The sequence below is a fragment of the Squalius cephalus genome, assembly GCF_949319135.1.
Source record: "Squalius cephalus genome assembly, chromosome: 4".
NCBI classification, from domain to species: domain Eukaryota; kingdom Metazoa; phylum Chordata; class Actinopteri; order Cypriniformes; family Leuciscidae; genus Squalius; species Squalius cephalus.
In genome coordinates, this window is record NC_137125.1 from 51599936 (window position 1) to 51614078 (window position 14143).

Consider the following 14143-nt stretch of genomic DNA (forward strand, 5'->3'; position numbering starts at 1 on the left):
TTCAGTTAAACCTCTCTGTTACAAACCACAAATCACTCGATGACTTAATTAGTATTAAATCGGATGAAACAGCCTCAACATTCCCAACAAGACTGATGAGGAAAGCAGGAGAAGAAACATTGTGGCATGAACGAAATTAGAAGACTTTAAATCCCCTAATCACCCTTACAAACATTTACCATGAATGTACTGTAGTAATTTACCATGGTTGGGCAGAAATGTGCAATATTTATATTGAATACTATGTAGTAATAAATAAATATAGTATAATAGTAAATATAGTGATTTATATTGCATTAGTTTTATTAGGTGGGTAGAGGAATATATAATTAATGCTTGTTATGAAATTATGTCAGTTTCTTTGTAAAGGTGCGTATAGTTTTTAACTTGTGTTTAGGCATTTTTTATACAGTGGGAGCGAGTAGCCTGTGGTTAACAAGTCTCACTGTCAGAATATTTTCATTTAAGGATAACAATTATAAATAAAATAATCATTATTTCTCACCAATAGCTATAAGTTTGTATAAATAACTTATTTGTTCCAAGGAAAATAGTTGTACACAGCTGTAAATTATCAAGTTTTTTATTTATTATGGTTTTATATATTTGCATACTGTTGGGTACCACATTTCCAAGTAAATACCACAATTTTTAGGGTTACTTTAACTTATTTATTGAAACTGTTATGTTTCAATAAATAAGCTAAACCCCCAAACCAACCCACCGGCCCACCTCAACTTTTCGATTTGATAATGCGGCCCTCAAATGAAACTAATTGAATAGCCCTGTAGTAGACCCTAAAACAAAAAAAGGGCATAATATCTTAAAGTAAATTACATATTACAGATATTTTCTTGTGCACCACATTTGGGGACTTTATGAATGTTGTCACACACAGTTCAGATGCAGCAAATTTTAGCAGCTTTTCCCAAATAGACCAGACAGGGAAATAGAGGCTTGTTTTTGTGTCTGTCTAGCCAGCGCTCCACTTGAGTCGGTCTCTTCTCAGACATGGAGCCTCAGTCAAACCCAAGAGCCACAGGCTGGGAAGAGCAAACATTCAATGTCATCTCTGATTGGCCAAGGTTGAGCAGCGCCTCACCTTCCCATGAACCCCTCCGCTGTCACTGATTGGACGAGGTGAGCCGAGCCTCACTTGTGTCTGAACCCTGCCTTGTGCGAGACGCCGGTTGTGTGATGTGAGAGCTGCTCGCGGGCCTCGTAGACGCTGTTGGGAGACGGACTCAGGGTGGGTGGTCTCGGTCATGAGGGCTCTCCAACCATCGCTTGCAGTGGAGAGCTCCTTCATCACCACGCCGTCATGATAGCACTACTCATAAGAGCACCACAACCACCACTCCTCAGCATGGCAATTCAGACTTCCTCCCTGTCATTAAGCAATATGAAGTCTGGAATGTGAATTCCGAGATATTCGATTCCTGCCCTTTATGAACTTATCTTGTTTGGAAGAAGTTATTAGACTTGAATGTTGTAGAGGAACCCAGTGTACTACAGCTTTAACTGCAGTTCCTTTGATACTCACAAGAGGTCACTGTGTAGACGGCACAGAACTCTGCCTTGACAACTTGAGAAGTCTGATAGTTTGCATAACTTGAATTTTTTCTTCTGCTTATACAGTAAAACTCAATCTATTAGGCAGACATCTTCAACATTATGCAATTTTCTAAAAAGGACTAATTTCTTTAACAGTTTTTTTCATTACAATTCCTTTAACAATGTATCACAGTAGGATGTCAAGATGATTATTTTAAATCAATCAATAAAATGTGAAGATGATAGTGTGAGTGAGTGTATATATAGTATAATATTATTAAACATTAATTATAATTAGTTTAATTATTAAATTATAATTATTTAATATAATCTAAAAGGAAAATTATCAGTTAAACATTTCTTAACATTTCAATTCATTGCAGAGGGATGTTATGATCATGTATGTTGAATAAATCATTAATTTATAATATACTATACAAGATATATAATAAAATGTGATATATAAATATATAGACAGATAGATATAAAACATCAAATTGTGTATATTTATTGTATGTTTTGTATATTTGACCGATTTGTACGTCATTTGAAGTAAAAGTTTAAACTCTCTAATCTCTTTAATGTAAAAGTCTGATTTTAAATAATTTGATCATTTTTATGTATATGTTTGTTTTTGTGTATATATATATATATATATATACAGTACCAGTCAAAAGTTTGGAAACATTACTATTTTTAATGTTTTTGAAAGAAGTCTCTTATGCTCATCAAGCCTGCAGTTAAAAAAAAAAAAAAAAAAAAAAAAAAAAAGTAATATTATGAAATATTATTACAATTTAAAATAATGGTTCTCTTTTTTATACTTTAAAATGTAATTTATTTTTGTGATGCAAAGCTGAATTTTCATCAGCAAGTACTCCAGTCTTTGGTGTCTTATGATCCTTCAGAAATCATTCTAATATGCTGATTTATGATCAATGTTGGAAACAGTTGTGCTGCTTAATATTTTTTTTATAACCTGAGATACTTTTTTCAGGATTATTTGATGAATAAAAAGTTAAAAAGAACTGTATTTATTTAGAATAGAAATCTTTTGTAACAATATACACTACCGTTCAAAAGTTTGGGAACAATAACTTTTTTTTTTTTTAAGAAATTAGTACTTTAATTCAACAAGGATGCGTTAAATTGATAAAAGGTGATGGTAACGATTTATATTGTTAGAATTTTTTTCGTACGATTTATATTTTATTTTGAATAAATGCTGTTTTTATGAATAAATGCTGTTAACGTTTTACTCAATGAATCCTGAAAAAAGTATTCCAAAAAAATATATTAAACAGCACAACTGTTTCCATCATTGATAATAACTGAGTATCAAATCATCATATTAGAATGATTTCTGAAGGATCATAAGACACCAAAGACTGGAGTACTTGCTGATGAAAATTCAGCTTTGCATCACAAAAATAAATTACATTTTAAAGTATATTAAAAAAGAGAACCATTATTTTAAATTGTAATAATATTTCATAATATTAGTGTTTTTTTTTTTGTTTTTTTTTAACTGCAGGCTTGATGAGCATAAGAGACTTCTTTCAAAAACATTAAAAATAGTAATGTTTCCAAACTTTTGACTGGTACTGTATATACACACACACATTGTTTTGTCAAAATTAGATTTTATTTATTGTGGGTAAAACAATGTTAAATTACATCATAAGAAGCTATTTATTTGCAAAATATAAATCTGAATGTCATGCATGACAAAATCTATATACTAGTAGTATCTATATACTAACTGTGAACTAGGGTGCAAACTCTTATTATAAAATAATAGTAAACTAAATGTGACAAAAATGCACATTGTCAAAGATGTTTTTAAGGAAAACAGTATGGGACGTGGATGCATTTTAGGGTTCAGCTGGACATAAAGCCACTGGAATTATGGCGTTCAGTTCAGTCCATCTCCCTGTCTCCTAAGTTTTTTCCTCATTTCTTTCCCCACACCTTGTCTCTGCTGATTTTTTTTCTCCTTTTCTAAGACTTATCCATTATCTCTTTGTCATTGAAATGTTAGATATCTTTCCCTCTCTATTTTCACCTTCAGTGTCTCAGATCACCTCTGTGTGCCACCGCATCAACACCTGCGCATCTCCCGCTCTCTATTTCTCACTCATTCTCTCTCCATATAAATGCCATTAATCTTTTGATGGGCTCTTGCTCATCTTTCTCTGATGTTTCCTTTTGTGTTCTTTTCTTTCAGGGCATTTCAAGTAAGACGTCTGTGGTCTCATGAGAGATTCCCATATGCTCAGCATTAATATACCCATCGACTGCCCCGCACTTCTGCTTTGTTAAAACTCCTTTGTCATGCAACATTATGTAATGTGTGGTGTGGGGTACAACAGGGCTCAAAATGGGAGCATTTGCCAAAGTTGTTTTATTATTTGTATTATTATTTATAATTTTAAAATTATTTTTCTTTATTTTTCTATTTTTTTTATTATTATATTCTGCTGTAGGCTGTAATGGGGCTTAACTTTTTTTTCTGGTGTAAAGATATATTATTACTATTATTATCATCATCATCATCATTATTATTTTATAATTATTTCTTTATTAATATTTTATTACTTTATTCTGGTGTTTTATTATTATTTTTCTTTATTAATATTAATATTTTTCTTAATTATTTATTCATTATTATTATATTCTTCTGCAGGATAGAGAACAACAGATTTGTCAGTTGTTCTACGATGACTATTGTTTCAGAAACAAATAAGTGCAGGACATAACAGGGCTGGATTAATTTCTGGTATGAATATATACTATATGAATATACACACACAATCATTTTTATTTTATTATGGTGTAGGGTACAATAGGGGCTAAAGAAAATGTCATTTTTTGGGGGTCCCAAATGTTTATTATTATTATTATTATTATTATTATCATTATCATTACTAAATTAATTAATTATTAATACTTTATTTGTATTAAAAATTGGAGCAACATTTATGTACAAAATATGATTGTTTGGATTAAAAAAAAAATAAAAAAAAATATTAATATGAACCCCATCAGTCTTTAATCTTTAAATAAATATTATGATTCGCAATAGCATAAATGTGCAACATTTAAAATCATTAACTGTTTGATCAGATCGTCTCAAGCTCAAATGATGGCAATTTTGCAGTGCATAATGAAAAAGGTGTGTGTGTGTGTGTGTACTTCTGGATGTGTTTGGCCCATTGCCCTCTAATGTGTTAGTACTTGTTATTCACTCACTCTTACAGGGGCAATGGTCTTGAACAAATTCATTTTAAAAGGCAATAATAAATCAGTGTGCTTTATTTGCAGAGTCATACCTCGTGTCGTGATTGTGACAGTCGCTCATGTGCTCGATTAAACGCCCCCCGCCCCCATATAAGTGGCATCAAGCTCAAAACCACATCCTTCACAAACAAGAAATGGGTTCAAAAATCCCATGATAGATGGAATTTCCTGTATGTAAAACAATATATGTGACAATACCCGAATAGAGGAAGTTTAATTGAAGAATGTGGTGAAGGCTGCCGCTTCTTCATTTTTGTTTTTTTTATAGTTTTCCTTTTTTGCCATGTCACTTTCTTTCTGTAGACACTAAGTTCTATAAACAGAATGCGAGTCCTGGAAATGCATTACTCAAGAGCAGATGCACCAGATTTATGAACACAAAACCCCTTCCAAAAGATCTGTGTTTTACATTAATACATTTGGCAGACCCTTCTATCCAAATCAACTCTCAGCACATTATTAACATTGTATTGGTTCATGCATTCCCCGTTTCTAGCGCCAGTTGAGCTACAAGAACAAAAGCATATGCCTAATGCATAAAAGTCAATGTTTTATGAACAGATATTTTAGTTCCTTTCTGAGTGCTTAAAGTTATGGCAACATGCTTTTATATTAACTGATATTAAAAAAAGACTTGCATAGCCAATTTGATTATACCTAAAAAATGTTAGGTATATTATTAAAAATTATTAAGTTATTAATTTGAAATAGATGGATTTATTTAATTTTTATTTTTTTTACAGTGTACAGAGTACTACAAACTGCTTTTAGTAAACACTGTTTTTATACTCAGAGAGAGACTGAGGCATTTTGCCTTTATAATTCTAATGTTAATTCATGTGAACATCTTCACAATATTTCACGAATAAAATCCAGAGGTTTAGCAAATACTAACTAAAATATTTGGAAATATCTATAAACAAATAAGTGAATTAATAAGTGTATTATCCAGATCTGCAAGTTTATATTTTAAGGATCACTTTTGAAATGGCAAAAACAGTGACACCAGAGACCAATCACACCACTAAATTACAGTGATGCTCCGTATAGCTCTGATCTCTCATTACATGTAATATGCTCAAGCATCCCTGGTTACTGGACACAAACTTCTATGATATATTTCTTTATCATAAGCACGTTACAGAAGAGGCCGTCTATTAATAGTTCTTGTTTGTGTGGCAGATTAAGTTCAATGAAAAATCGAAATTACCTGTGATTGTCGGCTGCATGCGTTTTCTTCTTCTGTGAAGTCGGCGGTTGCTCTCTTGTTATTACAGTTTGCAAGCAAGATCAGCAGGTCCAATATAAATCTATCTATTTCCTCTTTTTCTTCGTCCATTGAACCGGGTGCAAATGGGAAGTCTCTATTTTACATACATCTTGAACCTGTCAAGTCAAGTTTATTTATATAGCACTTTTCACAATACAGATTGTATCAAAGCAGCTTCACAGTATTAAATTAAAATAATACATCAATGTTTGTTTCTAGTGGAAAACGTCCACGTTTGGTAATGCTGATCAATAGTATTGTTGATTGATTAATTAAATTAAATATCCCCAACTGAGCAAGCCAAAGGCAACAGTGGCAAGGAACCGAAAAAAAGTCCATCAGGTCACCTGAAAAAAAAACCTTGGGAGAACCCAGGCTCAGTTGGGGGCCAGTTCTCCTCTGGCGTTTATGAACTAGAGACCGGATTTAACTGTAAGATTAAAAGTATTATATGAATGCCTGGCTGAAGAGATGCGTCTTTAATCTAGTTTTAAACTGGGAGAGCGAGTCTGAGCAACGAACAGTATCTGGAAGGCTATTCCAGAGTTTTGGAGCTAAATGTGAAAATGCTCTCCCTCCTTTGGTGGATCTGGATATCCTAGGTATGACCAAAAGCCTCGAATTTAGTGATCTTAAAGAGCGCGATGGATTATAGGGCGATAGAAGATCCGTTAAATAGACTGGAGCTAAGCCGTTTAGGGCTTTATAAGTCAGTAGCAATACCTTGTAAATAATACGGAACTTTATAGGTAACCAATGTAGTGATGATAAAATTGGTGTTATATGATCATATTTTCTTGATCTAGTTAGAACTCTAGCGGCGGCATTTTGGACTAACTGTATCTTGTTTATTGAGGATGCAGGACAACCAGCTAATAAAGCATTACAGTAATCTAGTCTCGAGGTCATGAACGCATGAACTAACTTTTCTGCGTCAGAAACTGATAGCATGTTACGTAGCTTAGCAATGTTTCTAAGGTGGAAAAAGGCTGTTCTTGTAACATATGAAATATGATTTTCAAAAGACAGGTTGCAGTCTAGTATAACACCCAGGTCTTTTACTGTAGAGGATAAAGTAACAGGACATCCTACTATGTTAAAGTTGTAGTGTGAGAGGTTTTGTGGGTGGTTTTTTGAACCGATGATTAGTACCTCTGTCTTGTCTGGATTTAATAAAAGAAAATTGCGCGTCATTAGGCCTGTCGCGATAGTCAATAAATCAATTAATCGCACGATAAAAAAAAATGAGCTCGATAATTTTTCCGGCCGCGATAATTCCATTTGCATGCTTGTTTGTTTTCCTCGTCTCTCTCTCTCTCTCTCTCTACCAAATAGACTGGATGACCACTCGGTTCCTTAGCGTATAGGAGGAGTGAACTCTCTTGTCAGTTGCATGTTTGTGTGGGGGGGAGGCGGCGCTTGTCAGTCACATGGTCTTTGTATGGGAAAGCGGGACTGCTTGCGGCGACTGCCGGGAGAGACAGAAAAGACGCTAGTTGTGAGTTGGAGGGGGAAAAAAAAAAGAAAAAGATGGAATTGGTTTCAAAGCCAAACGCGACAGCGAGCCCGATCTCATGAAAATGCGTATCTATACCACGAATGTTATTTCTCGTGCCATTTATGCGCCAAAAATAGTTTTTGCGAGCATATGATACGCACTTTATGGCATGTAATACGCACGTGCACTCCTCACCCCTAATCCTAACCAAGTATTTCCAGTGCATAGCATACACGCAATAAAGTGCGTCTCCGTCTTCCCGACAGTAGGCTACACAATCACTCGGGCGTTTAGTCGACAAAGTAACAAGAGGACAGTGCAAAATGCTGTGATATGGCCTGTTGAGGCTTTTTTTACTTGTTTACAAAAGGTCCTAACCGGCAGTTTTGCCTGTTATGGAATGTATCACTATTTATGTCTGAGCCTAATGTTTAATATTTTTTGAAGTGCAATTTTGTTTACATCCATTTTATTTATTGTTTTTGGTATTTATTCAAGTGAATTTTTTTGCTAACAGACACTGAGAGAGAGTCCATTGCTTTTATTGTTTTTGGTTGTTTTGTTCATTTTTTGTGGATATTTAAAATGTTTTTCCGTTTTCAAATGTTTAATATTATTAAGAAATAAGTTTATAGTTCTTTGAAAATGTGTACCTGCATTATTATGCCATTATCATTATATTAGATGAAAATGGTCTCGAACGACAATATTATCGCTTATCGCAATAATTTCTTGGACAATTTATCGTCCAGCAAAATTTGTTATCGTGACAGGCCTACGCGTCATCCAATCTTTTATATCTTTAACACACTCTGTCAATTTGGATAATTTAGCGTTTTCATCTGGCCGTGATGAAATATAGATTTGAGTGTCATCAGCATAACAATGGAAACTAGTGAGATGTTATTCATTTTTATGTATAATAACCTTTCCCCCCTGGTTTCAAAGACGAGGCTTAAGCCTAGTCCCAGATATAGTCCCGTATCTTAAAATATGTCGTTTTGTCGTCTCAAGATGCACACCAGTAATGTTTTTTTTCTAAGGCAAGTTTATAAAAGCTACGTAAATTTCCTAATTAAACTACGGCCTAATCCTGGCTCTAAGCCCTGTCTGTGAACCCAGGCCTTTATGTATATTAAGTTGTTCTTATTGTTGTGTTCTTAATGTAGAAGTTGTGCAGTGTTGAATGTAAGTGTTCACATATTGAACTGATCATTTTTGCTCTCATTGAAAACCATTGTTTTCTGGCATAAAAAATAAAAATGGTCAGGAGGGTGAGCAGAAATGACACGGCGTGTGTGTGTGTGCACATGCGTGTGTGTGTCTGTGTGAGAGATGGTGTGTGTGTGTGTGAGATTGTGTGTGTGCACGCGTCGGTGTGTGTGTGAGTGATGGTGTGTGAGAGATTGTGTGTGTGTGTGAGAGAGAGAGAGAGAGTGTGTGTGATTGTGTGTGTGAGAGAGGGGTGTGTGTGTGTGTGTGTGTGTGTGTGTGTGTGTGTGTGTGTGAGAGAGATTGTGTGTGTGATTGTGTTTGTGAGAGATGGAGTGTGTGTGTGTGAGAGAGATGGTGTGTGTGTGTGTGAGAGAGAGATGGTGTGTGTGAGTGTGTGTGTGTGTGTGTGTGAGAGAGAGATGGTGGGAGTGTGTGTGTGAGATGGTGGGAGTGTGTGAGAGAGAGAGAGAGAGAGAGAGAGATGGTGGGAGTGTGTGTGTGTGTGTGTGTGTGTGTGTGTGTGTGTGTGTGTGTGTGTGTGTGTGTGTGAGATGGGGTGTGTGTGAGAGATGGTGTGTGTGTGAGATTGTGTGTGTGCACGCGTCGGTGTGTGTGTGAGTGATGGTGTGTGTAGGTGTGTGAGAGATTTTGTGTGTGAGAGAGTGTGTGTGAGAGGGGTGTGTGTGTGAGAGAGATTGTGTGTGTGATTGTGTTTGTGAGAGATGGAGTGTGAGTGTGTGTGTGTGAGAGAGATGGTGTGTGAGTGTGTGTGTGAGAGAGAGATGGTGTGTGTGTGTGAGAGAGATGGTGTGTGTGTGAGAGAGAGATGGTGTGTGTGTGAGAGAGATGGTGTGTGTGTGAGAGAGATGGTGTGTGTGTGAGAGAGATGGTGTGTGTGTGTGAGAGAGATGGTGTGTGTGTGTGAGAGAGATGGTGTGTGTGTGAGAGATGGTGTGTGTGAGAGAGAGAGTGTGTGTGTGTGTGTGTGTGTGTGTGTGTGTGTGTGTGAGATGGTGGGAGTGTGTGAGAGAGAGAGAGATGGTGTGTGTGTGAGAGATGGTGTGTGTGTGTGTGAGGGGGTGTGTGTGTGAGAGAGAGATTGTGATTGTGTGTGTGTGAGTGAGAGAGAGATGGGGTGTGTGTGTGTGAGAGAGAGAGAGAGAGAGAGAGAGTGAGTGAGTGAGTGAGTGAGTGAGTGAGTGAGTGAGTGAGTGAGTGAGTGAGTGAGTGAGTGAGTGAGTGAGTGAGTGAGTGAGTGAGTGAGTGAGTGAGAGAGAGAGAGAGAGAGAGAGAGTGAGAGAAAACACTAAACCAACAGTCTATATTAGTTAATGTTCTGCATACTGGCTGTGACGTCTCAAATGTCAAATGAGTCATAATTAATAACATGACATTAAATGCCATATTAGAAGTGTTATTCGTCCATATACATTTAAACATTTGTGTTAGTATGAGGATGAGAAGTGCATTGTGCACCGACTGTATCATGTAGGTGTATGAGTTATGTTTTTGAAAGAAGTCACTTGTGCTCACCCAGGCTGACTAAACAGTAATATTGTGAAATATTACATTTTTAAAACAATATTTAACACTTTACAATAAGGTTACATTAGGTAAGGTTCTTAATGCATTAACTGATATTAACTAACAATGAGAAATACATTCGTTACAGAACTTTTTAATCTTTGTTAACATTAATTCATAAAAATACAACTGTTCATTGTTAGTTCAGGTACATTAATGTTAATAGATACAACTTTTTATTTTAAACACTTATTAGTAAATGTTGAGATTAACTGAGGTTAAAAAATGATTAAGAAATATTTTTCATTGTTATTTCATGTTACCAAATGAAACCTTATATAAAATAAAGTGTTGCCCAATATTTTCTACTTGTATATGTTTTAAAAGGTTATTTACTCGTATGATGGCAAAGCTGTATTTTCAGCATCATTACTCATTACATCATTACTCCAGTCTTCAGTCACATGATCCTCCAGAAATCATTCTAATATGCTGATTTGCTGCTCAAGAAACATTTCCTCTTATTAATGTTGATGCTTAATATTTTTATGGCAAGTAACCATGATAAGTTTTTTTCAGGATGCATTTCTTTGATGAATAGAAAGTTCAAAAGAATAGCATTTAATTGAAATGGAAATCTTTTGTAACATTTGTAAAAGTCTTTACAGTCACTTTTGATCAATTTAATGCATCCTAAAAACAATACATTGACCCCAAACTTTTGAACGGTAGTTTATTTGTTTTGTATTGACTGATTTATTCGACACTATTCTTTTTAATTAATTTTATGCTTAATTAATTTTTTCAGAAATTTGTTTTCTTTGTGAGGGACTAGATATGTGCAGCTAGATATGCAGGTTTTTCTATATTGTAATTTTTGTTTGAAGAGCAAAAAAAAAGTATATTTAGTATTTATAATATTTTATAAAATATTATCAAAATATTTTTAGTGTTTTAGTGTTTGAAATCACCATACAAAAACACTGATAGAGAAAACACACATTTGTGTACTTGCCCTGGTCTATATATTGCATTTATGTGTGTGTGGTCATTTCGGCAAGAAATGAAAGATGCGTTTGAATCGACACGGACATCTCTGTGTTTAGAGGATTATCCGCAAGGAAAAGATTGTTCAAAGCAGAGATAAAAAATCTAAAGTGTTTTAAGTGTCCCTTTACGCAGCGCCCTCACCTTTATCCCAGAATTCCCTTTGTCCAAAAGTTTCTGGCGAGAACTAACTTCCCCCCGCATCTTCAAAACCTGATCACTTTGCTTTATTCTGATCATCCACGTTTCTCCTCTCAGTGTCAGAGTAGTAAGGAGATAAAAAAGCAGGAGGGAAGGAGGGGTGGGAGGGTAGACGGCTTACTTTTTTTTAGATGCCAATTGTATGTGTCTCTGTGGCTGCCTTACCTGTGTTCCTTTGATCATAGCTGAGCATGGAGTGGCGTTTGATTCCAGGGCTACTTTGACAGCTCGCAGGCTGGCAGAAGCCTCTCGGATGACTGGAGATCAGAGAAGACAGGCTGGAAAGCAGAAGTCCAGCTGAGAGAAGATCAGAAGAGGCACAACTTCAACCAGAGCTATTGTGAAGGAACGTAATGGCTTAGATAACTTTTTCCCCTCCATCTTTTTTTTTTTTTTTTTTTCTTGTGAAAACTTACCCTTCAGAATTTTGAATTGCCCACTTTAAGGTCTGTGGGGCTTTGTCTGGCTTTGACAAAAGAGGCATGTTTTTCTTTCTGTCTTGTCCTGGAGAGCCTGATCTATTTAAGCAGCGTCACTCCTGCTTCACCTTCTCTTGTTTTTTTAAGTGCCGCTGGTTGACTTGCTGTAGATCTACACACTACGAAGAGAATAATATAATTATATAAATGTGCAAAAATGTCTTTTTTATATCTCAAAATGTGTAAAACAGCTACACTACACTCAAATGCCTATGTAGACTTTATTAAATCTGCATGTCTTCCTTTGTTTGTTTTTGTTTTGGAGTAATTTTTTGAGTGTGTGCTAAGAATTTGCAAATGAAAATGTGTGTTCATTTAACTCTCAATTAATAGTAAATCCATCCAGCGGCATCTGTAACCACACAGAACATCCAGAGGGCTCCTGTGGTGTAATGTCTCCCTCTGGTGGAGGGTGTGATGAACATCTTGCACTGCACTGATTTATAAGTGGAAATCAACAGGTGGAATGTGTCTTAAACATAAAAATAAATTGTAATATTCAGAAGAAGAAGAGCAGTAAGCTCCTACTGCTGTAAAACATCCATAAATAAAATAAATAAAAACTATGCGTGCACAGTTTGAAGGTGGTCCCATATTCGGTTTAGTTTTAAATGCTTTCTAGAGGAAGTCCCTCCAAAACAGCACCTGCAACCGACCAGCAGCACACACACACTGTGTAGTTTCTCAATTGAAGATGTCAGAACATACATATACCTTTCTAGAAGATCTTAATAATACCTCTGAACGTGAAGAGGTGACCGGAGAAGCGCCAGGTGAGAGAGCTGAAGAAAACACATCAGAACCGCGTGTCGAATCGCGAGTCCAGGCGGTGGAAACACTGCCACATCAAGAGAACGAAAGGACGTCACGTGGAAAGTTACTTACAGGTGAGTCACGTTACACTCGAATTTTGCACTTTATCGCCGTTTTAGTCGGTTTTGTTTGCTGTCGGCCTGTGATATGTGTTGTTGAGTGAAATTAGGATCCTGTCACTGAGCTGTCATCTGCAGGGACTTACTTTCATACCATTAAAACGGTATGAATGTGATCAATCATCATGTTGTCTAGGATCTACAGGTGTTAGGCTGAAAGTGAAGCTCGCTTGTGCCGCCTAGTGGAGCGGATGGAAAATGTTTTTTTCTGATGCAAGACTTTTATTTTAAAATACGTGCGTGAAAGCTGTTGACTCTTCTTTCAGGTGCATTTTAACTAAAGTGTGTCTGTCCTGACAAAAACGTGTTGTACTGATTCAGTATCTGCTGTCAGATACACTCTGTCACTGTGGCGGTACCTTTTCAAAAGGTACACCTTTGTACCTAAAAAGTGCATTTTAGTCCCTCAAAAGTACATATTGGCAGAGCCGGACAGTAACTGAGTACATTTACTTGAGTACAGTACTTAAGTACAATTTTGAGGGATCTGTACTTTACTCGAGTATCATTTTTGGGGAGTACTCATGACTTTACTTAAGTATATTTGAGAGGCAAATATTGTACTCTTTACTCCACTACATTTCTATCCATAACTGTGAGTACCCGTTACTACTTCTAAAAAAAAAAAAAAAAAAAAAAAAAAAAAGGAAAAAAAAAACATCTCGAAAACCCTCTCAAATGTGATGCAGGCGCCACTGATTGGGACAGCCTATCAGCAGTCACCTTCAGCTTTCTGCCAAAGTCAACTCCATGGTCAGATTTAGATAAGAGACGGAACCATGGATGAAGACGCAGCAGGTCCATCCCGGGAGCGAGATTTTTTTTCCCAGGATGGTAGGGGAAGACTCATGAATATTCATTAGGGAAGTCATCCCTGATTGGTCTTAACCCCAGTGACGGGTAGGTTTAGGGGCGGGGTTATGGAGGTCATAAGACCCCCAGTGACAGGTAGGTTTAGGGGTGGGGTTAGGGGTAGGTCATCAGACCAATCAGGAATGACTTCCCTAATGAATATTCATGAGTCTTCCCGTACCATCCTGGGGAAAAAAATATCGCATCCCGGGAATGTGCCAAGCCGTGGCCCCACCTCGCCAGACTATTTCAATTTTCTGAACAAGTTAAT

General features: G+C 36.2%; 1 protein-coding gene across 7 annotated transcripts in view; it reads right to left on the reverse strand.

The window, feature by feature from the left end:
• The window catches only part of tfec (transcription factor EC), an 83649-nt gene that overhangs the window by 36951 nt on the left and 32555 nt on the right, over window positions 1-14143 (reverse strand). For 3 of the 7 annotated variants that reach the window (XM_079870002.1, XM_079870001.1, XM_079869999.1), the window contains 2 exons: window positions 12026-12207; window positions 11775-11906 (listed from right to left, as the gene is read on the reverse strand). In XM_079870002.1, the coding sequence (XP_079726128.1) occupies window positions 11775-11802 (28 nt within the window). In that variant the 5' untranslated portion in view covers window positions 11803-11906; window positions 12026-12207. Of the gene's footprint in view, window positions 1-6064; window positions 6241-11552; window positions 11611-11774; window positions 11907-12025; window positions 12208-12826; window positions 12904-14143 lie in introns of those variants that run through there. The other 4 variants (XM_079870005.1, XM_079870004.1, XM_079870003.1 and 1 more) reach the window with 3 other exon arrangements.